Source organism: Bombyx mori, chromosome 11, assembly GCF_030269925.1.
Source record: "Bombyx mori chromosome 11, ASM3026992v2".
NCBI lineage: Eukaryota > Metazoa > Arthropoda > Insecta > Lepidoptera > Bombycidae > Bombyx > Bombyx mori.
The window spans coordinates 2,080,871-2,105,302 of record NC_085117.1 but is presented as its reverse complement, the minus strand read 5'-3'; the positions used below and the strand labels follow the sequence as shown (position 1 = coordinate 2,105,302).

The 24,432-nt window shown below is 40.1% G+C and overlaps 2 protein-coding genes across 4 annotated transcripts in view; one reads left to right on the top strand and one right to left on the bottom strand.

Annotated features, from left to right (window-relative positions):
- LOC101741752 (zinc finger protein 62 homolog) overlaps positions 1 to 12,465 on the top strand; it is a 54,914-nt gene extending 42,449 nt beyond the window's left edge. For all 3 annotated transcript variants that reach the window (XM_021349510.3, XM_021349500.3, XM_021349495.3), the window contains 11 exons: positions 529 to 636; positions 985 to 1,158; positions 1,976 to 2,140; positions 2,771 to 2,995; positions 4,440 to 4,534; positions 6,186 to 6,326; positions 7,358 to 7,462; positions 8,196 to 8,405; positions 9,103 to 9,214; positions 10,541 to 10,645; positions 11,493 to 12,465. In XM_021349510.3, coding sequence (XP_021205185.2) covers positions 529 to 636; positions 985 to 1,158; positions 1,976 to 2,140; positions 2,771 to 2,995; positions 4,440 to 4,534; positions 6,186 to 6,326; positions 7,358 to 7,462; positions 8,196 to 8,405; positions 9,103 to 9,214; positions 10,541 to 10,645; positions 11,493 to 11,645 — 1,593 coding nt within the window. In that variant the 3' untranslated portion in view covers positions 11,646 to 12,465. The remainder of the gene's footprint in view (positions 1 to 528; positions 637 to 984; positions 1,159 to 1,975; positions 2,141 to 2,770; positions 2,996 to 4,439; positions 4,535 to 6,185; positions 6,327 to 7,357; positions 7,463 to 8,195; positions 8,406 to 9,102; positions 9,215 to 10,540; positions 10,646 to 11,492) is intronic.
- A 792-nt stretch (positions 12,466 to 13,257) lies between these two features.
- On the bottom strand, positions 13,258 to 23,461 carry LOC101737670 (zinc finger protein 454). The gene is made up of 10 exons (XM_004922164.2): positions 23,194 to 23,461; positions 22,084 to 22,221; positions 21,329 to 21,506; positions 20,669 to 20,835; positions 19,373 to 19,485; positions 18,557 to 18,667; positions 17,856 to 18,059; positions 16,887 to 16,998; positions 16,147 to 16,254; positions 13,258 to 14,965 (listed from the first exon to the last, which is right to left on the bottom strand). Exons 1-10 carry the CDS (start codon positions 23,335 to 23,337, stop codon positions 14,807 to 14,809), a joined length of 1,434 nt encoding a protein of 477 aa, XP_004922221.1. The 5' UTR covers positions 23,338 to 23,461; the 3' UTR covers positions 13,258 to 14,806.
- Between the last annotated feature and the right edge of the window lie 971 nt (positions 23,462 to 24,432).

Below are 24,432 nucleotides of genomic sequence, written 5' to 3'. Positions count from 1 at the left end.
AGTAGAATTTGTGCGGAATTTATACACTAAAGAAGAGTAATAAAAATATAAAGAACGGTTACTAAGTTAACCGACTAACAAAAGATAAACCAGCAATCTGTAGAATTATTTTTGGTGTCACCGTTTGTTAGTGTACATCTTTTGAAATGTCTAATAGTACTTACACATGTAGACATCATTCTAACTGGTGCCCTAATTTAAATTTTGTTTTATTGAAATCGGATGACGATTACAAAATTTTATTTAAATATTTTTGTAATTTACTTCGGCACTGTAAGACCTAAAAAATTGTAACTTTTTCTAATACATTGGAAAACAAACAAAAATATATGTCGCGTCCAAAGCGATTTAGATGAAATTCATTACGCAGAGAATATAAACCCTGGATATTATTATAGGAATAAACGTCCAACTGTAGAGCACAGGACTTCCTTCATTCGGTATAACTAGTCCAAGCAAAACGTAGTATAGTTGGGAAGATTCTCTTAAAGCAAATCTATACATATGAAGTTACCTTATTATTTTCAGACTGAATTTCAAAATACATTAGTATGCAATTATTGTCACGAGATCCTGAGGAAGATAGAACTCTTCAAGTCACAAGTGGAGGAAAGCATGCAAATATTGAATAAACAGGTTTTATTATCACATATTTTTTGGGGTGGTTGTGTGTATTTTAAGACCATAGTAGCAGTAAATGTGGAACGACTTATATAATATACCATATATACCATTGAACTTATGGTGGTATAATAAAGCACGAGATACATAACAGATGCCCGAATCTTTCTAATACCGTAACATTATAAAGATAAGTTTGCATAAATACAAGTTCTGAAACATAAACATTTGGGACATCCATCTACCATCAGTTTCACCTACTTGGTAGAGGATCTTCCATTTGTACATTGTCCACAGAGAAATTGATAACGTAAAATAGTATTAAAATTACCCATTCCTAATGAAAATACACTGATATTTCAGATATTTCATACAAACGAAAATAAAATAAAGAAATTTAATAATTTAACATCATCAAATGTCACCAGTATTGAAATAAATTTTCTAAGCGAAGACACCAACATAAAACCCGGAAAAAACTTTGTATTGATTGTGGAAGACACCAATAATGAATTTCTTGAAGAAAAACACCATATTGTAAGTTTAAGTATTAAAATGCATTGAATGATAGAGTGTACAAATTTTCTTTTTGTTGCTACGCAGACATCTGTTTCCATAGAGCACTGATGGCGTAGAGCACGACCTCAGAGTTATCGGTGTCAGGAACTGGAAGGAGAAAGCCCTGAACAGAGCAGTCTGGAGAGACATACTGGACCAGGCTAAGGCCCATCCTGGGCTGTAAGGCCTAAGATGATGACCATGAAACACCTGTTTAGTTTGTAGTCACTATTGCTCACGGACATTAGAAATACCAGGAAGGATTACAGCCTTGTGGCTTATTTGACAGCTTTCTCCATATCTATATAAAAATAACAAGTTTATATTTCACGCCCCGGCTTCGCTTGGGAAGTAGCACAGGCGATGTAACGAATATTAGGTTTTTTTTTTACACATTCGGTTACATTATTAGAGTTTCAGTAAGGATCCCTAATTTTTTTTGTTGAAAATATAATAAATATAGCCTATGTCACATGGGGATATCGTAGCTTTCCAACAGTGAAAGATTTTTTTAAAATCGGTTCAGTAGTTTCGGAGCCTATTCAGTACAAACAAACAAACAAATCTTTCCTCTTTATAATATTAAGTATAGATTAAAATGTTAACTAATTAAAAATAGCCTTAATCATGTGTACGACAAGAGAAGAAGCAAGAAAACACTTATAAGTGTATATTATTCTTTACTAACTGTACAATTTTGATGAAACTGGGTACAGATATTTTTGATACTGGACAGGTTTTTTTCCTTTATATATATATATGCCAAGGATTTTAAATCAATTTAATATATTTCTAGTCGGGACGAGAAGCGATGGTGGATTTTGAAAATGGTAAATCATCACCGAACGATACAGACGTGAAAGTCGAAAGCGATAGTTCCGACTTGGAGACTGCGTTGCCTTTGTCACAGATAAAAGAGAAGAAACGTAAAAATGCTGTCAGGGGAATGTGTGCGATAAAGGTGAGATGGTTTTTGTAAACTGATTCCAAAGGCTGTGCCTTAGTTCAGATTCTGCAGGCATGCATGTGTACTACACACTTAAGACTTCCGGTGATTATTCATGTTGAGCTTGGCTTTGGCACCATGGCTTTTATTTTGAGGCCCCAATAGCTTTACTGTGTGAGGTGTTTCAGGATTATCAATTCTTTCTGGGACACCCTGTATATTTTTTTTAATCAAATTGTTTTTAAACGGCCGTCTGGTGTAGTGGTAAGTGACATGGTCACTACACAAAGGGGTCGCGGGTTCGAATCCCGCCAAGGGAAGATATTTGTATGATAAATATAAATGTCTTTTCCAGGGTTATGGATGTATATTAAATATATGTATGTGTATAATAAAAAATCTTACATTTATATCCGGTATCTGGTACCTGTAACACAAGTTCTTTACGAACTTATCACGGGACCAGTTAACGTGGCGTGATTGTTAGTAAATATTTATATATTTATTATTATTTATTTAATCACTATTTTAAATAAAAAATAATCTCCAATCGTATATAAAATGAAGTGTAGTTAGCGCTTCGTTTATTCACCACATATGACGTCACACGTAATGAACTAAGTATTCGCTGAATCTGATCGGCAGAAGACGAAAACTGAGATGACATCTGATGCCTCTCCGTACATGGACGAAAGTTACGTCGGCAAGCTGACGATGCTGACACTGACGCGTGAGGAACTGGAGTTAGAGAGAGACAGAATGAGAACGGAGGAGAACTATTTACGGTTGCCTTACAAGTGCGAGGACTGCATCGTGGGTTATAATAAGGATGTTTTTCTGAAGAGACATCTGCGAGAGAGACATATCAAGGTACATGATTGTCTATACATAATTATTATTACAAGCAATATTAATCTATTCTCAGTTTCACTACAGATTGATGAACAATAAAAAAAAGAGTATAAATGCGTGTGCGTGTGTCAAATACATGGTAGTGTGTGTAATGTTTTATTTATTTATTTATAGTATATATTATACTCTTTGTGCATAATAAAAAAAATATATATATGTTCTGCACTACCTCACTATGTTCTCTATAAGTGTGGGAAATTTCATACTCCTCCGTCCGCGCAATTTCTGTAAAAAGGGTTACAAAGTTTTTGCTTCGCATATTAATATATGGATATGGTATGGAGGGGTAAGAGCGTATTTGATTTAACCGATATTTATCTTCCTAATTAAAGATGCGTTTTATTCGCTATCAGCATCAACAGTTTGATGTTTTTTTACTGTTTATTCAGGGCTGTCTTGTGTTAGAATCTAAAAGTAACAATATCTTTTAATTAGAATTATTTGTGTCCCTCTGCCTTTCTCAAGATGCTGCTACAGGCCAATTACTTCCCTGTCTTCCTTCTGTGTCTCCTTATTTATCTATTTGTCATTCTTTTAGTACTAGTGCCAAAGTACATTAGCGTTGTATTATTTATTACTATTGCTTAGAAATACTGTCCTATGTACATGCCCATAGCAGGCGTCCCCTCTGATATAGTCACTGACTTCGGGAATACGCTCCCGATTACTTGAACACTAATTATATATAACTATAACACTCAGAATAAGTAACCAACTGAAGGTCTTTTTTTTTTTTGTTATAATATTTTTTCCAAATGATTAAACTTTAAATGGTCCTCCTGTAAGGTTGCTTGTATGTTGCTTAAAACAAATACCCTTTTACCCTTTGCTTAGATGGTATTCAAAGGTCCACCTACCTTGAGACATGAGTTCTAAGGTCTCATTACAGTACACCGGCTGATCCAGCCTTCAAACTGAAAGGCATTGCTGCTTCGCGGCAGGAATAGGCAGGGCGTTGGTACCTATCCGTGCGGACTCACAAAACATACCTGTCCAGATTGACAACAGAACCATAATATCGGATGTGATTTTTGGGGGGATTTTTTTAAGTCTCATTCATTGGCCGGTGTTAAGTGGTTAAGCCCGTGGACTCATCGTACCCAGACGCCATTTTACTCACTTTAATATTTCATCTCGTTTCATTTAATGTATTCCAATAGATTGAAGTCTCAAATTAATTAAATTCATCTAATTTTTCATATTTTAACGTAATGTAGGAAGATAATATGTAAAACTTGGCTTAAAGATCTAGTTACCGGGGCGTAAGATCTTTAAAAAAAGAGAGTTGACAATCTGTTATCATTAGTCGTTTGATTTATTGTCGTCAAGGCACAGGGATCGATTTGTGCAGTATCTTCAATATGACTATAATTAGGCTCTGATGCTCCAAGATGTTTTTTAGAGAGAGAACGCTGATGTGATTGTGTGCGAGATATGTAAGTCGACGTTCAACGACAAAAGGTCGTACGTGCCGCACCACAGGAGACATTTCATTAGGTAAGTAATTTAGGAATGCGTCAGTTGCCTAATGAGTGAGACGGCTGGTGTCCAGTGCGGAGCCCGTAGCGAATATTTACCTTGCGCCCTTCATTCATAGAACTAATGAATTAGTCCAGCGGCTCTCAACTATTCGAGGGGCGAAAAGCTATTTGGTTTAGGCGACATTTTTGTAACTTTACAGGAGAGCCTTTTAAATGCAAAAAATTTGGAAAAAATATCGTAACAAAAAAACTTCACAAGGGTGGTCCTCTTGTTGTAATAGAAAATTCGCGAATGTGAGAGCCACTTGAACACTCTCGTTACAACCTGAACAAGAATGTTCTAGAACATTCAAGAGATGGTGGTAGGACCTCTTAGGAGTCCGCACGGGTAGGTACCACCACCCCGCCTATTTCCGCCGTGAAGCAGTAATGCGTTTCGGTTCGAAGGGTGGGGTAGCCGTTGTAACTATACTGAGACCTTACAACTTATATCTCGAGGTGGGTGGCGCATTTACGTTGTAGATGTCTATGGGCTCCAGTAACCACTTAACACCAGGTGGGCTGTGAGCTCGTCCATCCATCAAAGCAATAAAAAAAAAAAAAAAAAAAAAAAAAAAAAAAAAAAAAAAAAAAAAAAAAAAAAAAAAAAAAAAAATTGTCTAGATTTTTCTCGATAGATCCTCTTGAACTATCTAACGACAGATGGCGTTACTGATACCGATATAACGGTACGTTGAACTACGTTGTCTTTGCTTTCGACCTTATGTGTCAATGGTATTGAGGGTAGAAGAAAGTAGCACCATTTTAGTGTATTAAAGTGTAATTAAGATGTCGCCACAGTAGCAAGTGGAAGGATTTTAAAAACAACGCTATAAAATACCACAACACTTCACTTCAACCCGCACCCTTCACTCTGATTAAAACTGCTATATTCATATCGAGGGGTGAAAGGTTTTGTTTAAGCGGAATTTCGCTTAACACGTGACATTTATCTTTGTAATTAAAGGTGCGTTTTATTTGGTATCTATTGAACTACGTCAGTTAAGCTTACTCCATTCAAATAGTTGAAGAAGTTTTTTTGTTATGATTGTTTTTCACTAGTGGTAGGACCTCTTGTGAGTCCGCACGGGTAGGTACCACCTCCCTGCGTATTTCAGCCGCGAAGCAGTAATGCGTTTCGGTTTGAAGGGTGGGGCAGCCGTTGTAACTATACTGAGACCTTAGAACCTATATCTCAAGGTGCGTGGCGCATTAACGTTGTAGATGTCTATGGGCTCCAGTAACCACTTAACACCAGGTGGGCTGTGAGCTCGTCTACTCATCTAACCAATAAATAAAAATTTTTTTTTTTTTATCCCATTGCTTAAACTTTAAATGGCTCTCTTGTAAGTTGCAAAAATGCCGCTTAATCAAAACCGCCTTTTACCTCAAGATATCACTTACACTTGCTACACTAGCGCTATTCCGGTGAATTTTCCAACGATAACTCGCTGTTTACAAGTCGGCACTTTTTCAACTTGTCCCCTATACAAGATGGTGCTTTTTACTTCTACCCTCAATAATGAAAGGATACTGTGTGCTCAGTGCGTGTTTTTTAACGTTCTCGATAGCGTAAAAGTTAACTCGAATTTGTATGGAGTCGGATTAAGCACACTGATGTACCACAGATACGAATGTAACACATGCGGGAAGCGGTATATCGACGAACGCGCTGTGGTCAGTCACTACAATGAGAAGCACGGCGCAGAGGGCGCCACCGTCCGGAACAAGTTCAGATGTAATATACGCGGCTGTGCTTACGAAACTCAGTGAGTACGCGGTGTGTTAGAACTTTGGATGCTGCAGCTTTTGTATTAGCGATCCTCCCGAACCTGGGAACTTGGGTTCGCTGCAACCGCAACAGGTTTTTTTGTTCCTCCGATGGGCAGCGGGTTGACTCTGTCCCTGAAATTGCTGACATCTATGACGTTGTGGCCTAAAGGATAAAACGTCCGGTGCATTCGTATGTAGCGATGCACCGATGTACGAATCCCGCAAGCGGGTACCAATTTTTCTAATGAAATACGTACTTAACAAATGTTCACGATTGACTCCCACGGTGAAGGAATAACATCGTGTAATAAAAATGAAACCCGCCAAATTATAATTTGCGTAATTACTGGCGGTAGGACGTGTTATGAGTCCGCACGGGTAGGTACCACCGCTCTGCCTATTTCCGCCGTGAAGGTTTAAGGGGTGCAATTGCCTTCATATGGAAGAAGTTTTTTTTTTTGTTATGATATTTTTTCCAAGTTTTTATACTTTAAATGGCTCTCATGTAGAGTTGCAAAAATGTCGCTTTTACCCCTCGTTATATACTATCTTAAAGATCACGCCAGCCATCGGTTTTATGTTTTTGACAGCATACGACCTACCTTTTTTTTATTGCTTAGATGGGTGTACGAGCTCACAGCCCACCTGGTGTTAAGTGGTTACTGGAGCCCATAGACATCTACAACGTAAATGCGCCACCCACCTTGCGATATAAGTTCTAAGGTCTCAAGTATAGTTACAACGGCTGCTCCACCCTTCAAACCGAAACGCATTACTGCTTCACGGCAGAAATAGGCAGGGTGGTGGTACCTACCCGCGCGGACTCACAAGAGGTCCTACCACCAGTAAGTAAGATGGTAAGTGGTTACCGTCGCCCAGGGACTCTAGCAATGCCGGGGGCACAGCCAAGCAATGTGTCCATAGATGGTTCACATAAAAAAATAACTCGTATATGTCAACGTGGAGTCTTAGCAACCTGATCGGCCAAGGTTAGTGTCTGGTCAGCCAAGATCTCAACGGTTTCCAGCTCGTATCGCGGCTTCGTCTACCACAGGTCGAAGCATGAGACCTACCCTTGCGAGAAATGCGGCAAGGTCTATGGGAAATGGGTGCAGCTGCGCTCCCATATGTAGTAAGTTTTCTTTTTATTGCCCTTGTGGGTGAAGAATACGGGCCGCCCGATGGTGAGTAGCTATTGTCGCCCATGGACATCAGCAAAGTTAGGGGCAATGGTAAAAAAAAAAAAAGAAGAAAAAAGGGGCCAAGCCACTGCCTACCGTTTTATAATCTCCACAAGCCTCGTTTGTAGAAGAATCCGAGGTACGATATGGCGTTGGGTTAGCGATCGCTCGGGCGGCCGTACTCGCGTTGTTGATGTCCGTGGGCTCCGGACTTAAAGACGGGTCGGCCGTGAGCCCACGGGCCTCAGCGGTCACCGATGCTTAGTGCTAATGCGTCTAGTGTTAAGTGCGAGGAGCCTATAGACATTATGTATGTGTAGTAGAGAATTTAAATACACTATTGATTGCTTGCGAAGCTGTCAACGTGTAAACTCCTTAAAATACATTTTTCCTTTTCTACGTAAATAAGCTAGATGGACATGGTGACGTTAATGCGGTCACTTTCTTTTATTAAAATTCTGTTTTTTTTATTGCTTAGATGGGTGGACGAGCTCACGGCCCACCTGGTGTTAAGTGGTTACCGAAGCCCATAGACATTTACAACGCAAATGCGCCACTCACCTTGAGATATGAAGTTCTAAGATCTCAAGTATAAGTTACAACTAGAGTCGACAAATATTTTCCCATTTTTTTTTCGATTAACTGTAATACGATGATGTCGTCAACATACACTTTCCCTCGAAGCGGCGTCCACAACAAGAAGGTGACGTCGTACGCGTGCCCGCTCTGCCCAAAGCAGTACCGGCAGCGCTGCGGTCTGCGCGCCCACACGCGGGCGACCCACGGCGGCGCCCTCTACCGGTGCACTCTCTGCCTCAAACAGTTCAGCACTGACAATAACCTGCGGCGGCATCTCGCCGGACACTCGCGTCACGCCGCCCTGCAACCCAACAGGCGAGTCGGGGGACTGCTTCAGTACTGGCAACACTCGTCTGTGTGACAATCGGGAATTACGGCAATACGAAGTTCATTTATTATTCATTTCAATATTTCATTTATTTGGGAAATCTTTTAGCATTGGCTGGCAACACTGTGTGACGATTTGGGGTTACAGCAACACTCAGTGTATTTTATTTATTTGGGAATTCTTTCATCATTGGCAACACTATGTGACAATTGGTATTACGGCAACACTAAGTGTATTTTATTTGATTTATTTATTTGGGAAATATTTCAGCATTGGCAACACTCGTCTGTGTGACGATTGGGATTACGGTAACTGTCAGAGCGTGCTATTAATGGGAATTGTTAATATTGCTCGGACCTGTGAACGACCTCACGGCTCAACTGCTGTTAGGCGGTTTCCGGAGTCCATAGGCGTCAATGACGCGAAACCTGCTACTTTGAGAAAGGATCTTGAGGGATTATGGCAGCTTCACCGAATGGACATGAAAGCTCACTTGGCTCAGCCTGAGGGGACTAGCTAAGACTGGCCCTAGCAAGAGCTTCGTTGAATCTACCTCCGAATCGGAATCGCGATACCCTCAAAAGATCCGGCGATAGACTCCGCGGGAAAGTTTTCTGATAATCACCACCCAAAGTCTTCGTTCCCGGGAGCTTTTCGTTAAAGCCTCGTGCCTTATAACGACAGGTACACGTGCGATAATTGCGGTGCGAAGTTCCCTACGAAGTCTCGTCTGAAGGGGCACATCGAGTGGGTACATTTGAAGATATCGAACCACCGATGCAACATTTGTCTGAAGGTAAAACTTTGTATCGAGAGGTGAGAGGTGGCTTAAGCGATATAACGGCAACTTTACAGGAGAGCAATTTAAATTGTTAAAATTTGGAAAAAATATCATAACAAAAAAACTTATTCAGCTATTTTAATGAAGGTTAATTAACGACATCGAACTGTTGATGCTGATACCAAATAAAACGGACCTGGTGGTTTTACTGGTGGTAGGACCTCTTGTGAATCCGCACGGGTAGGTACCAACACCCCGCCTATTTCTGCCGTGAAGCAGTAATGCGCTTCGGTTTGAAGGGTGGGGCAGCCGTTGTAACTATACTGAGACCTAAGAACTTATATCTCAAGGTGGGTGGCGCAATTACGCTGTAGATGTCTATGGGCTCCAGTAACCACTTAACACCAGGTGGGCTGTGAGCTCGTCTACCCATCTAAGCAATAAAAAAAAACCTTTCATTACAAAGATAAATGTCGCGTGTTAAGCGAAATGTCCCTTAAACCAAACAACCTTTCACCCCTTGATATGTACCTATAAATGAAGTTATCAAGTGGTCCCACATTGGGTCCCCTCGGGAAGTTACTACCAACAAATCCGCGCGTAGCTATAATAGCCCCTTAGGGTATCATCGTACGGATTTTATTCTGTCACGTCTCCAGGTATTCAGAAGTAAGAACTCATATCAAAGCTTTTATTACGGAACGAAAGCTAAAAGCTCTAAACTCCGCAAACAAGTTTAACTTTGAATTCGCATTGCATTAATAAGATCCAGGTCATGCAGAAAAGCAAGTTTAAGACCAAGGAAGATCTTAAAGTGCTTTTCGGTAAGCAGCGGCATTGCTGATGTCCATGGGCGACGGTAACCATTCACCATTATGCGCCATATGCTCGCCTGCCGACAAGGGCAATAAAAAAAAAGACCACAATCAATACTGTCCAAGTCACGGTCTTGCTTTGCTCATGACTAATCACTGTATGTATCTAACCGCTTCGAGCTTTCATGTGAGGAACTGCCAACCAAACTATTTTTAATTTTTTTATTTATATACTCACAAAAAAGAAGACAGTACAGAGTAATAGGAAAATTATGTACAAAGGCACTGCTTATTTCTTTAAGAGATCTCTTTCAGCAGACCTGCGAGAGGATTATGAGAATAATAATTAAAAGTGATGAGTGTGTGTAGAACGGCTAAAATAACCAATACAACATGAGAATTATAGTAATGCACATACACATAGCAAACTTAGCGTATTCAGCACGCGTTCTCGAACATTCCCGAAGATTCCTATTCGAATAGGCAGGAATTACGGTACGTATCCGGAAAGTTTACAATATTGCAGATGGTTCGTACAGCAAGGTCGCTGAAAAACCATATAGCCTATGTCCACGAAAAGCAGAAGGTGCCCAGGGACCACATCTGCGATTATTGCGGCAAAGCGTTCACGGTGAGTGTGTAATCTTATTGTCTACACGCCCGGCCAATAGCACTCGAGTTGGTGTGGATTTCAAGGGCAGGCTTATCAAAGATCCTCTCTATTGCTGAGATAAGTGGATGAGTTCACGGTCCACCTGGTGTTAAATGGTCACCGGAGCCCATAGACGGTAGTTACGGTATAACTGGTAGTAAGACGTTTTGTGGTTCCGCTCGGGTAGGTACTACTAGCCCGCCTGTCTGCCGTGAAGCAGTAATGTAATCTAAAATTGTGACTTGGAACTTATGCCTCTGTGTATAACTGTGGGTGAGGGTGATTATGTTGCTGATGTCTATTTTTTTTATTATTTTTTTATTGCTATTTGTATGGACGAGCTCACAGCCCACCTGGTGTTAAGTGGTTACTGGAGCCCATAGACATCTACAACATAAATGCGCCACCCACCTCGAGATATAAGTTCTAAGGTCTCAGTATAGTTACAGCGGCTACCCCACCCTTCGAACCGAAACGCATTACTGCTTCACGGCGGAAATAGGCAGGGTGGTGGCACCTACCCGCGCGGACTCTCAAGAGGTCCTACCACCAGTAATTACGAAAATTATAATTTTGCGGGTTTGATTTTTACTACACGATGTTATTCCTTCACCGTGGAAGTCAAACGTGAACATTTGTTGTGTATTTCGTATTTCATTAGAAAAATTGGTACCCGCCAGCGGGATTCGAACAGCGGTGCATCGCTTCAACACGAATGCACCGGACGCCTTATCCTTTAGGCCACGACGACTTGGCCTGTTTTCTCAAAATTACCAAATTGTATCATATCCCCTTCATCCGCTCGTGTCTTCGATTGTCCTATCAGCGCCGTTCGCTCAAGTCCCACATGGATACGCACACGGGGGCGCGCCCGCACCGCTGTACGCACTGCGGCGCCGCATTCACGCATTCCGCGACGCTTTACAACCACAAAAGACTTCTACACAATGCGGGGTCGCGTCAGAATAGTGCGCCGTGAGGACAAAGAAGAGCTCAGAGTCTGGTGCAATCTTATAGCACGTGACGAGTATTGGTTGTAGAGAATATCCATCTGTGCGTTTAGTGCGAGTTTCTTAACGTTCTCGTCTCGTTTTTGTATGCAATTGGAACAGCGCCCCTAGCGGCAAACTTACGCAAACGATCCCATTCCATACAAATATGAGCTAACTTTTACGCTATCGAGAACGTTAAAAAACTCGCACTAAGCACACAGGTCATTGGCTCACGGGTGTTCGCTTCGTCGGGTCCCCCTCGTCTATTTACGGGGAGTACCAATAGATGGCGTTACGTTTCTCGAACGTTCTCCATACTATATATCGAGGGGTGAAAGACCTCGCTTTACTGATCCGGCGGTAGATTCTGCGAAGCACTGCCCTTGCTAGGGCCAGTGTTAGCAACACTCGGGTTTGAGCCCCGTGAGCTCACCTACACGTCAAGCAGATGCTGAAATAGCCTCTCAAGGCTATCAGCATAGGTAGGGAAAAAAGATATTAATGTCGCGTCTTAAACGAAATGTCCCTTAAGCCAAATAACCTTTCACCCTTCGATATATACAAGTTGCTTGGATAGTCGTTTCCGCTATTTGATGACAGATGGCGTTGCTGTTACCGGCATAACCCTATTAACAATTGTTATATTATGGCATCACATGGAAACGCGAAATAAATGTCTTCCCTTTACAGAGAATTGGGGTTTTAATACATGATGTTGATGTAAGATATTCGAAATATTTATATTTTTATTATTAATTAGTTATAACGAAGTATTTGTAACAATAAAAGGAATAATTTTTGATAAAATATGTTTTTTTTAATTGATAATAGACATTGCTAGTGAACATAGATATAGACGATAGACCCCATAGTAAACGCAGTCTCTCGCCTCAATACATGTGGTCGAAGTCCGGTCCAAACCTACAAATCGCGACACACGACATCTTCCAGCCGCCAGACACAGGCAATGGTTGGTCAAGAAATGAGATACACACAACTTCAGTAGAATCAAACGAATAGTCTGTCAATTAAGTAATTGCAAATATACAACGGTCGCAGATCCCTTTGCCGTTAACATCGCAGACAAATAATTTATGAATTCTACGAAAGAAAGTTACCGGACTTTTGGCGGGAACATGGACTGTCAAATCGTGACTGAACCTGTGAAAAGGCGCAAATGTGGGAAAATGAAACAAAGCCGATGGAACTTAACTTCTCGGGATCCTCCAAAAAGTCCACTGAAAAAATCTCATTAAATGACCACCATTTTACTGAGATTATATTTCATCCCATATAATTTCATTTAATTACATCCCAGTTGGTTAATGTCTCAAATTAATCATCTTTATTTCATTTCTATTTTCACTCCATATTCATTTTTCATAAAAATACGAACATAAATTAAAATAAGACTTGACCTAAAGGTTTTAGTTACCAGGTCATAAAATCCCTTTAAAAAAAGAATAGACACGGAAAAATCTGGAAGCAACCCAAGCTAAAGGCTACACTAAACAAATAAGAACACATAAACTTTATAAATTACCTATCATTCTTAATTCCTTCAGCTCACGCGAATCGTAAAGATAATTAAAACTACAGTTAATTCTTGATTGAATTTTTATTTCCATTTTACTATTACCGACGTTACGGAGACAATTTCCGTGGTAACACTATTGAAGTTATATCCGTAAGGTCATATCTTCGTCAATCCTTTAGGAGTGGGTGATATAAATCGTATATAGATTCAATATCTATATATCGCAGCAATATCGTTGAATCCGATATCGCCCCGCACGAAATCTATATATCGATATCAGCCGATACACGATATTGCTCGATGTGATGCGCATCGCCATATCGTACCGATTCGTGAATCGAAATCTATATTTCGATATCAGCCGATACACGATATTGCTCGATGTGATGCGCATCGGCATATCGTACCGATTCGTTAATATCAGCAATATTCGTTTGGTTCGTATCGAATCGGCCAGAGTGAGTGAGCGCACGATAGAGATATCATGTGATGAATGAAACAGAAACAGGCATTATCCATACAATTGTAAACCTTATATATTTTAAGTCCATATGTCTGTAGATTATTCTTAGCGTATCAGCAGGATACAATTTAGGAAAGAAGTTTCAACTTTCGACCCTAACTTGAATGCAGTATAGCCTATTTGCATCGTTGAATTTAATTTCACGCGCTTTGACCTTGAACTAAAATTTTTGGACAAGTGTTTATAAATACTTAAAAGTTTTTTGTGTTTGATTTTTAAAGTACACATTTTTCTATTTTTAGTTGAATCCAAATAATTGAGTTTATTTCTTGTGTTTGTATTAAACTTTTGAAATCTACACTCTTTTGGTATATTTTGTAATTTTAAATTAAGACACAAAATACTAAAAACTGAAAATAATGTAGCCAGTCCTAAGCCTGGTAAAAGCATGAAGGAAAGTTTTTTTGATTTTTTTATATTCATGTTCTTTTTATTACTTTAAGATCATATTATAAATTGATATCAGAAAACCAACCGTATCGTTTCAAATCTCAAATATCATGAATCGAGAAAATCTACTAGCATCCATCAATATATAGATTCAGAAAATATATAGATTCAATATCCGATATTGATCCTCGATATATAGATACGATTCGATACGCGGCAAAACCGATATTACCCACTCCTACAATCCTTTGACTCTGACAGATCAATCCTGCCACATTCCGCAGCTTCCTCTTAAAGCCCTCACTGTTCACAGCAATGACCGCTTTCGCGTCGTCTTCACGCAACCGAACTTCCCGGTACGAGGACTCTAACTACCAAAGTCCGAAGAAAGCTGCCATCCGAAGCTGCATAGGAATCGTCAGTATTTTAAGCCCAAGATCATTTTACTGGCACACCCACAAACACAGCCCACTGAGTTACCGAATCTTCTAAGTGGGTCACGTTCCCGATCCGGTGGTAGACTCTGCGAGGCACTGCTCTTGCTAGGGTCAGTGTTATCTCCACTCCGGTTTTAGCCCCGTGAGCTCACCTACACGTTAGGGCGAAGCTGATATACCCTCTCAAGGCTATCAGCATAGGTAGGGAACAAAAGTACAGGCAGATTCAAGTGTGGTCCCCTATTAGAGAGGCTAGTTTAATTAGGCCGTCGGTCTGGCTCTGTCGTGTGTGTTCTGATGCACGCGTCTGCAGTGCGTGTATAGGGCTGCCCCCTGCCTGAATCTTCGGCCACACTCGCCGCAGACCAGCGGCTTTTCGCCTGTATGTATCAGCTCGTGCTCCCTCAAAGACTTCTTGTACTAAAAAGGATAGCCATATAAAAACGAGGATGCAGTGGTTAGCGCTTCTGACTGTTTTATTGCACGGACCATCTGGTGTTTAGTGCTTACCGGAGCCCATAGACATCTACAACGTAAATGCCGTTACCCACTTCGATACCTGAGTTCTAAGGTCTCACTTTTAACAGTACAACGGCTGCCCCTCCCTTCAAACCGAAACACATTACTGCTTCACGGCAGAAATAGACAGGGTGGTGGTACCCACTCGTAAGGACTCACAAGACGTCCAACCACCAGTAATTACGCAAATTACAATTTTGCGGGTTCGATTTTTATTACACGATATGTTATTTAACGGCCGTCTGGTGTAGTGGTTAGTGATATGGTCACTACACAAGGGGGTCGTGGGTTCGAATCCCGCCAAGGAAAGATATTTGTATGATAAATATAAATGTCTTTCCAGGGTTATGGGTGTATATTAAATATATGTATGTGTATAATAAAAATATTATATTTATTTTCGTTATCACACATCGTTTCGTTATCATGTAACACAAGTTCTTTACGAACTTAGCACGGGACCAGTTAACGTGGCGTGATTGTTAGTAAATATTTATTTATTTATTTATTCCTTCACCGTGGAAGTCAATCGTGAACGTTCGTTAAGTACGTATTTCATTAGGAAAAATTGATACCCGCCTGCGGGATTCGAACACTGGTGCATCGCCTAGATACGAATGCACCGGACGTTTTATCCTTTAGGCCACGACGACTTTCAGATTAGATTCAGCGAAGCCCTGCTTTTGCCAGGACCTGTGTTACCAAACTCTCTAAGGTTGAGCCCGTGAGCTCACCTACCCGTCCGCGCGTAGCTGAAATAGTTGGTCAGGAGGAAATCGCCAGCTTCCGCCCTCCAGTGGGGATGGATGGCGGGGCATGTCAGAGTCGAACTGACTAAAACCTCCTGTCGTTCAACAACCAACGTCCAAGCCTCGCATGAGACAGAACTCATAAAAAGGCAAAGAGGGGAGAGTGAAGCGATTAGTGCGGAGCACATCTATTCCATCACCCTCCCCCTCGGGACGCCGGACCGGCGGTCGTCGGCGCCACGATTACCAGCCCTCTCGGTGAAATAGCCCCTTAGGCTACCAGAGATTAGGTAGCTGTATAGACCACACTAAGCTGTTTGTTGCGCAACTTACCCGAAAAGCCTTCCCGCATTTCTGACACATTTTATCTCGAAGGTTCTCCTTTATGTTCTGATGGGCGCGACGGATGTGTCTCGTTATGCAACGACGCGTAGCTAATGGCTGCGGAATTATATAAATATCAGTGTCTGGCCGCATTCCAAGTCCATCAGATGGAGGATTGTCCCTGTTAATGTTTTGGAAGAGTATACCGCTCCAAAGGCGGTATTTTTAGAAGTATCGCTGGTGGTAGGACGTCGTGTATGCCCTGGTACCACCACCATATTTCTACAGACGATTTGCAGCAACAACCGTTCTACTATAGAATTGAGATTTAGATGTCGTGTATTAATAAACTTTTCCAATTTTATTGGCGCATATATTGACATTGTTTTTTTTTGTTTGTTTATTATTTACGCTAAATGACCACATATTTGGACGTATATTTTATATTAATGAACTAATATTTTAATAAAAATTTTATATTATTGTAATTTTACTATTACTTATTAAATTGTTTTCAATATAAAATATTCATGGTTTTTGTTATTTAAAAAATTCGTCCCTGATGATGTTAATAGAGGTTATACACGTTTTGATATCTGTCTATGCAATAAATGCGTACCAGTACGGAGGGTAGGATGATATTTTGCAATTGAAACATCGAACTATTTCCAAATGGACCATAACATTCGCTTTGAGGTCGATGGACTTTATCACACATACTAAATAATCCTTATACATAATAAACATACCTTTTGACAAATTGGACAGCTGTGTTGACTCTGACCCAAGTGCTGATAATTTACATGATCGCGGAGCTCCCCCTTGGATCTATAGCCTTTCTCACACACAGAACACTTGTACCTAGGACAATGAAAGAGCTGCAGAGGACTGTGTCTATAGTAGTGTAGTATAGGACTCTCGGCTGGATGTAGGTCGGATCTGTGTCTATTTGTGTACGAAAAGAGCTCGGGATCAGTACAGAGCTGCAGAGGACTGTGTCTATAGTAGTGTAGTATAGGACTCTCGGCTGGATGTAGGTCGGATCTGTGTCTGTTTGTGCACGAGAAGAGCTCGGGATCAGTACAGAGCTGCAGAGGACTGTGTCTATAGTAGTGTAGTATAGGACTCTCGGCTGGATGTAGGTCGGATCTGTGTCTGTTTGTGTACGAGAAGAGCTCGGGATCAGTACAGAACTGCAGAGGACTGTGTCTATAGTAGTGTAGTATAGTACTCTCGGCTGGATGTAGGTCGGATCTGTGTCTGTTTGTGTACGAGAAGAGCTCGGGATCAGTACAGAACTGCAGAGGACTGTGTCTATAGTAGTGTAGTATAGGACTCTCGGCTGGATGTAGGTCGGATCTGTGTCTATTTGTGTACGAGAAGAGCTCGGGATCAGTACAGAACTGCAGAGGACTGTGTCTATAGTAGTGTAGTATAGTACTCTCGGCTGGATGTAGGTCGGATCTGTGTCTGTTTGTGTACGAGAAGAGCTCGGGATCAGTACAGAGCTGCAGAGGACTGTGTCTATAGTAGTGTAGTATAGGACTCTCGGCTGGATGTAGGTCGGATCTGTGTCTGTTTGTGTACGAGAAGAGCTCGGGATCAGTACAGAGCTGCAGAGGACTGTGTCTATAGTAGTGTAGTATAGGACTGTATGTAAATGTACATCGGTTTGTATGTGAAAAGGCCACTCTAACTATGGCAGTGTGTACACTTACTTCAATACATCGACGACCGCGTGCGCTCGGCTGAATTTCAAATGATTTTCATAGGACGCCTTACTGACATACTTCTTATCGCATTTCAAACACTCATAACTCTGTCTGTCCTCGTGAATGCGAGCGTGAGCTTTGACCAGATCCACGCGGATCATTTTGTGACAGACCCCACATTCCTCTCTCGGCAAAGGACCACGATGGAGTCTGTAATATATGCAGACAGTGAATCCTTTGGATTTTTAAGGCGCTTTTCGATAGCTAGTTCCGTGCGCTTCAAGCTAAGTCCTCGAAAGGTAGTACAGTTGATGCTCAACTTGTTTTTCCGCTACCGCTACCGCTTTACGGGTAGGTACCACCACCCCGCTTATTTCTGCCGTGAAGCAGTAATGTGTTTCGGTTTAAAGGGTGGGGCAGCTATTGTAACTATAGTAAGACCTTAGAACTTATATCGCAAGATAGGTGACGGCGTTTTGGTCGTAGAAGTCTATGGGCTCCGATAACCACTTAATACCAGGTGGACCGCGAACTCGTCCACCCATCTAAGCAATAAAAAAAAAAATAAAAAAAAAAATAGTCTTCGACAATAGAACCGTAATAATGTTCAAACTTATAATTTCAATTAATTATAGTCGAATTTCGACTACTGGGGGACCACTAGTTATTAGTATTACACGTTATTTCCGTCAAGGCCGTATGCTCACCTCTCGTGCTGCAGCAGGCTGTACTTGGACGGGTAGCGTTTCCCGCAGACGGAGCAGGCCAGACCCTCGGCGTGGGCTCGCCTCGAGTGCCCGACCCTCAGCCGCTTCGTCCTGGAAACGGATCCAGGATTCCGATAGATGCTCTTTTTTTCCTACCTATGCTGATAGCCTTGAGAGGCTATTTCAGCTTCACCCTAGCGTGTAGGTGAGCTCACGGGGCTCGGTGAAGCCCGGTGACGCTATGGTCTCTCTAGAGTCTAGACCATCAGCTTAGGTAGGAAAAAAAAAACAACATTCGGAGCATCGGTCTGTAGAGCAATATCACCTGCTCGGTGAAAGATCTTCCCTTTGTCGTAAACCTTCACAATAATACCTTCCAATTCGAAAGGCAGTCGCGACATTTGATGCAATTGAGACAAAACTTTCTTTATTGCTAACACGGGTGGACGAATTTACAGTTCATCTTGCTGTTAACTGTTTATTGAAGACTACCCACCATTTTTATTGCATAGATAGATGGACGAATTCACAGCCCACCTGGTGTTAAGTGGTTACCGGAGCCCATAAACATCTACAACGTAAATGCACCACCCACCTTGAGATATAAGTTCTCAAGTGTCAAGGTCTCAGTATAGTTACAACGGCTGCCCCGCCCTTCAAACCGAAACGCATTACTGCTTCACTGCAAAAATAGGTAGAGCGGTGGTACCTACCCGTGCGGACTCACAAGACGCCCTCCCACCAGACCTCGGGTCTCAAGGCGGGTGGCGACAGCAGTAAACACAATGAGACACATTAAATAAACATATTGCTCACTCAAAAGACATCTCGCAGAATTTGCATTGAAAATTACTTTTCTTAATCGCGTCTTTCTTCGTTCGGATTAATTTCCTCTTGGACGTTTTCACTGATCTATTGTTGGATGGTGTCTGTGAAATTTAATCAATTTAGTTAGTAGAACTTATTTTTCGTATATTTTACAGAAATAGGTAAAGGTTTTGAAGTTATACTTCTTTAGGCGCGTTATGAAAAATTGATGAGAGTGAAATTTTACGATGCGCGCGCACCGTGACACAAAATTAAAAGAATGAAGTTGCCCACTAAATCGCTCATTACAGTACGACCGACGTAACTTGGCGAGTCTGAATATGGCCGCGGTGAACTTTCCGAACCGTACCGAGAATTATTGAATTTATACGATGTCAAAAAAAGGGACGTCCAATATGCGTGTTTGAGGATGTTGTTTAATCGATTTTTTTCAAATTGATAAAGAATTTAATTAAAAAAAAGAAATAAATTTAATAAAAATAAAGTATAACTTCTTACGCGCGTACATAAATACACGCACCCTTTTTTTTAAAAAGTACCTTAAAAATACACTTTAAAAAGAATGAATGCTAAATTCACAGCAAAATACCTTTAAATGGTTATTTATAAATACATATCGATGCCTAAACCTATAATCTAACTGCGCAATAGTCGATATTCCGACGTTTCGCACTTTATACGCATTAATAGAGAGTCGCTCTATCGACGGTTCGCGCTGTAAGAGTTAAAGCAATCTTTATCGTTTTTCTCGACGTGGCCTGCGGGATAAGACGGCCGGTGCGTTCGTATCGAGCGACGCGACCGTGCCAAGGTTCGAATCCCGCAGGCGGGTACTAATTTTTGTAATGAAATACGTATTTAAAAAATTTTCACAAATGACTTCCACGATGAAGGAATAACATCGTGTAATCAAAATCAAAAGTGCATAAATCTTAATTTGCCTATTTGTTAAACAGTTGGTAACACAGGCCTCAAGCCTCAACCCTATTCATGTTGTTTCGTCTATGGGCTTGGGTTACCAATTAACACCAAGTTAAAAGCAAATCCCTTATTATCAAACATGCCGATTGCAATAGAAAGATACAAGAGAGAGAGAGAGAGAGAGAGAGAGAGAGAGAGAGAGAGAGAGAGAGAGAGAGAGAGAGAGGAAGATATGGCGTGAACGGGTGGAGGGGGGAGAGAGGAGAGACAGAGAAAGAGAGAGAAAGAGAGAAGAAAGTTGCATAAACGGCGGTATAACGCTTTTTCGTTACATGACATCATCTACTAATTAATTAGCTGTACCTCATTGTACTGTACACCATTGTTACTACTCCCTTCAGAGTTCACTTCTCTCTTCGACTCCATCATACAAGCACTAACATTGCAAGTACTCTTCGAACATTGATTATCGTAGGGTTGATTTTTGCATTTCTCGTCTAAATTCCTGATGCTAGGTTTGTTACTTCCACCTATTAAAGGACGGTTCATTGATCTTTTATTATATAAGATATAAGTTAAACGTGTGAATATATAAATAATGAATGAAATATATAAAAAAAACACGTGTGGCCCTTGGGAACTACCGCGGTAAAGCTATTTAATTGCATTGTTTATCAACTTATGCAATTATGATTAGACAATAATAATTTAATATTAAAACAATAATAAAATAAAACCACGCTATATTTATAATCATTAACTGTCCCCTTCACACTTATAAGCTAGATCGCGCGAGAGAGAGATGGGCAGACTTTTCATGATGCGTATGCAGTGCGATGTCACGCCGCGCGCTTATTCACAAACACTACACAAGCGCAACGTGTGAATGTGTTGAACGCGAGCTACATGGTAGGCGGAGTAGGGGGGGTGTTAGGTTTCATTTTCGTTACGGAATTTCTTGATTCGGTCGCCGCGTTCAAAGCCCGCGATAAAAGCTGTGCAATAGCTTAAAATAAGACTCACCACATTTCTTTCTCCTCAAATATCCTTTCAAATCTTTCAGAGGCATATTATCTAAGTTCAATTCTGAAATACAGTGTTCTTCATTTATAAATTCTTCACATTCCTCCGGATACCTTTCACTTATTATGTTTAGATTTTCATTCACTCTTAAACTTGAAAGCGATTTCTGTTTTTGAAACTAAAAATAATAATTTTCGTGCCACTGATGGTTTGTAAATAATTTCTTTAAGGTTTAGGCTGTTTTATCGATTTTATTTTTGTACCTCGCAGATAACCGAGACATAGATTAGTATATGTCTATGTTTATATGATATAGAGATGAGATGGTTGGACCGATATTCATGGAAATACTTGCATACATGTGATTGTGATCCTTAGTAATGAGGGAATGACAAAGGAGAAGAATGTCTATGTGTCTGTGTGTCATATTTATTTTTGTCTTAGTAGGCAGACAAGCATACGGCCCACCTGATGGTGAGTGGTTACTCTCGGTCATGGACGTTAGCAATACCAAGGGCAGAGCCAAGCTGCCTATGACAACTTTTCCACTGTACTCATGTAGAAATGTGAATGTGTCAGCGATTTAATCTTGATGACAAATGACTTCTACTATGAAAAAATAACCTGGTATTATATATATGTATTATAAGACCATAGGCTTATTCACAAATATGCTACTAATAATTCCTATCATTAAATTCTCTCTTCAAAATATCTGAATTAATGTCTGATGAACATCACTATCCATTATTTACATCAATTTTTCCATCCAATATGTCCGTGAGTAGCCTCTGGGCACTGCAAGCTCTTTGCCTGAATAACTTCAATCTTCGTATAAATGCATTGCATTCCCAACATACGAACAAACTCATTATTTCCCTGTAGAAGCATTCCTGGAAGAATATAACAATGAATGTCAGTACTGAAAAGTACTAATTCACTTAACGTAATGAATACAACGGAATCAATAAAACCAACGTAAGGAATTATGAAGTGCTAAAGCACTTAATGTGCCTTTCCGGTTTGGTGCCACCAGTCTATATTTATACGTGTCTTGAAGCAGTAATACGGGACATGTCTTGTAACCAAGTCATTAAGGAAAATGGAGATAGAGAGTAAGTATGATGAGAAAAACATAGCAGAACTTAAAGGAGGGGGTTTCATATACCCTATAAAACAATGCAGAGGAATTAGTACTGAGTTTACAGTCAGAAAGCCTAGGTTCCCAATTATGTTTAGAGTCAGCATCATCGTCATTCTCCTGCCCCCCCTCCCAGTCACCTGTGGCCAGCGCAAAATGTTTTCTCCTTCCTTCTCTATTATATACCATTTCGTCACTCACCCCCTTCTTACATGTATTTCACTCAATCCATCCACTTTTTCTTAGGTCTACCTTTACCTCTAAAGCCTTCCAAATTCATAGTTACAACTCTCTTAACAACCTCGTTTCGTCTCATCACATGTCCATACCAAACAAGTACTTCTCAACTTCTCTATTTTTATGTGTAAAGTAAGAATTTCACAAACAATGTAATAACTATTTTATAAAAAACGCTAGATTAAACCATAAAAAAGTTTTGATTACCTATGTCTTATTTGTAAGTTAGACATGAATTAAAACTGCATTTTTAAAATAATCTACGTTTTTTTGTTGACATTTATTCCATTTTTAGGCAGCGGCTCGACTCTGCCATTGCCGACGTCCACGAGCGACGGTAACCACTTACCATCAAGTGGGCCTTATGCTCGTCTGCCTACTAGGGCAATCATTTTTTTATTAAAAAAGCTTTTCATTCATATCTCCTAACGTAGTAATTTTTTTATAGTTTTCGTGTTAAAATGTTATGACTTAACACCGCACTCACTTGATAGGCCTCAGAATCAATGGATAATAACGAATATAGATTATTTACACCGTCTTTTATCTTCGTCAATTGAACAAGTTTACGATCTTTGCTCAAACATGTACAGCATAATTTTCTTAACAAGATTTCTGGTGATTCGTCCATTTTAAGCGTTTAGAAAGTTGCGAATAAATCTTCAGTACTGATAAATTAAAGTTTTCTATAAAAATGTTTATTTATGTCTAAGAACGTCCTTATGTAAAATTGTAAATGACAGGTGTCTATCAATGGGATTTTATGACCTGGTAACTAAGACCTTTAAGTCATGTCTTATTTTAATTTATATTCTTATTTTTAGGTATGAAAAATTGGAGTGAAATGAAATGAAGTGAAGATGATTAATTTGAGATATTAGTCAACTAGGGTGAAATGAAATGAAATGATATAAGATGAAATATAATCTCAGTAAAATGGTGGTCATTTACTGAGATTTTTACAGCGGACTTTTTGGAGGATCCCGAGAAGTTACGTCCAACGGCTTTGTTTCATTTGCCCACATTTGTGCACTTTCACAGATATTAAACAGTTAATAAACCACCGTTATTAATACACATTTATACCTGAAGAAACACTAAATAGACAAAGTAAAACAAATCACACAACCTTACTACTCGCGTTCCCGCCAAAAAGTCCAATGACAGGTGTTTTTTGTTTCCATTACAGATTAGTTTCGTATATTTAATAAGCTCAAGAACACTTTTTCTTCAATTTGTCAAATTTCTGTTCAACTTGTCAAATTCGATAGGAAGCCTTTTTATTTATTTTTTAACGATGGGACTTGCACTTTGCATTTTTAGTTTAGTTTATCTAGTTACATCACTATTTTGATATGTCAAAATTTTTAAAACACTCAACATTGACCATAGACTTTTTGGCGGGAACGCGAGGACTGAAGTTGTGTGATTTGTTTTGTCTATTTAGTGTTCCTTCGGGTTTAAATTTGTAATAACGGTGGTTTCTTAACTGTTTAGTATCTATGAAGGTGCACAAATGAGAGAAAATGAAACAAAGACGCTGAACGTAAGTTCTTAGTAAATGACCACCATTACTCAGATTATATTTCATCCCATATCATCTCATCATATTTAATTTAATTTCATCCCAGTTGATTAATGTCTCAAATTAATCATTTTCATTTCATTTCACTCCATATTATTATTTTTCATAAAAATATCCCATATCATATCATTTCATTTCATG

Excerpts from the sequence above, each read along its gene's own strand:
- LOC101737670 (XM_004922164.2), bottom strand. The coding sequence starts at position 23,337 with ATGGACGAATCACCAGAAATCTTGTTAAGAAAATTATGCTGTACATGT. Across the intron at positions 20,836-21,328 it reads TTTGAGGAGAAAGAAATGTG|GTGGAAGTAACAAACCTAGC; the intron begins GTGAGTCTTATT and ends GTCCTTTAATAG. Across the intron at positions 14,966-16,146 it reads AATGCGGGAAGGCTTTTCGG|TACAAGAAGTCTTTGAGGGA; the intron begins GTAAGTTGCGCA and ends TATCCTTTTTAG.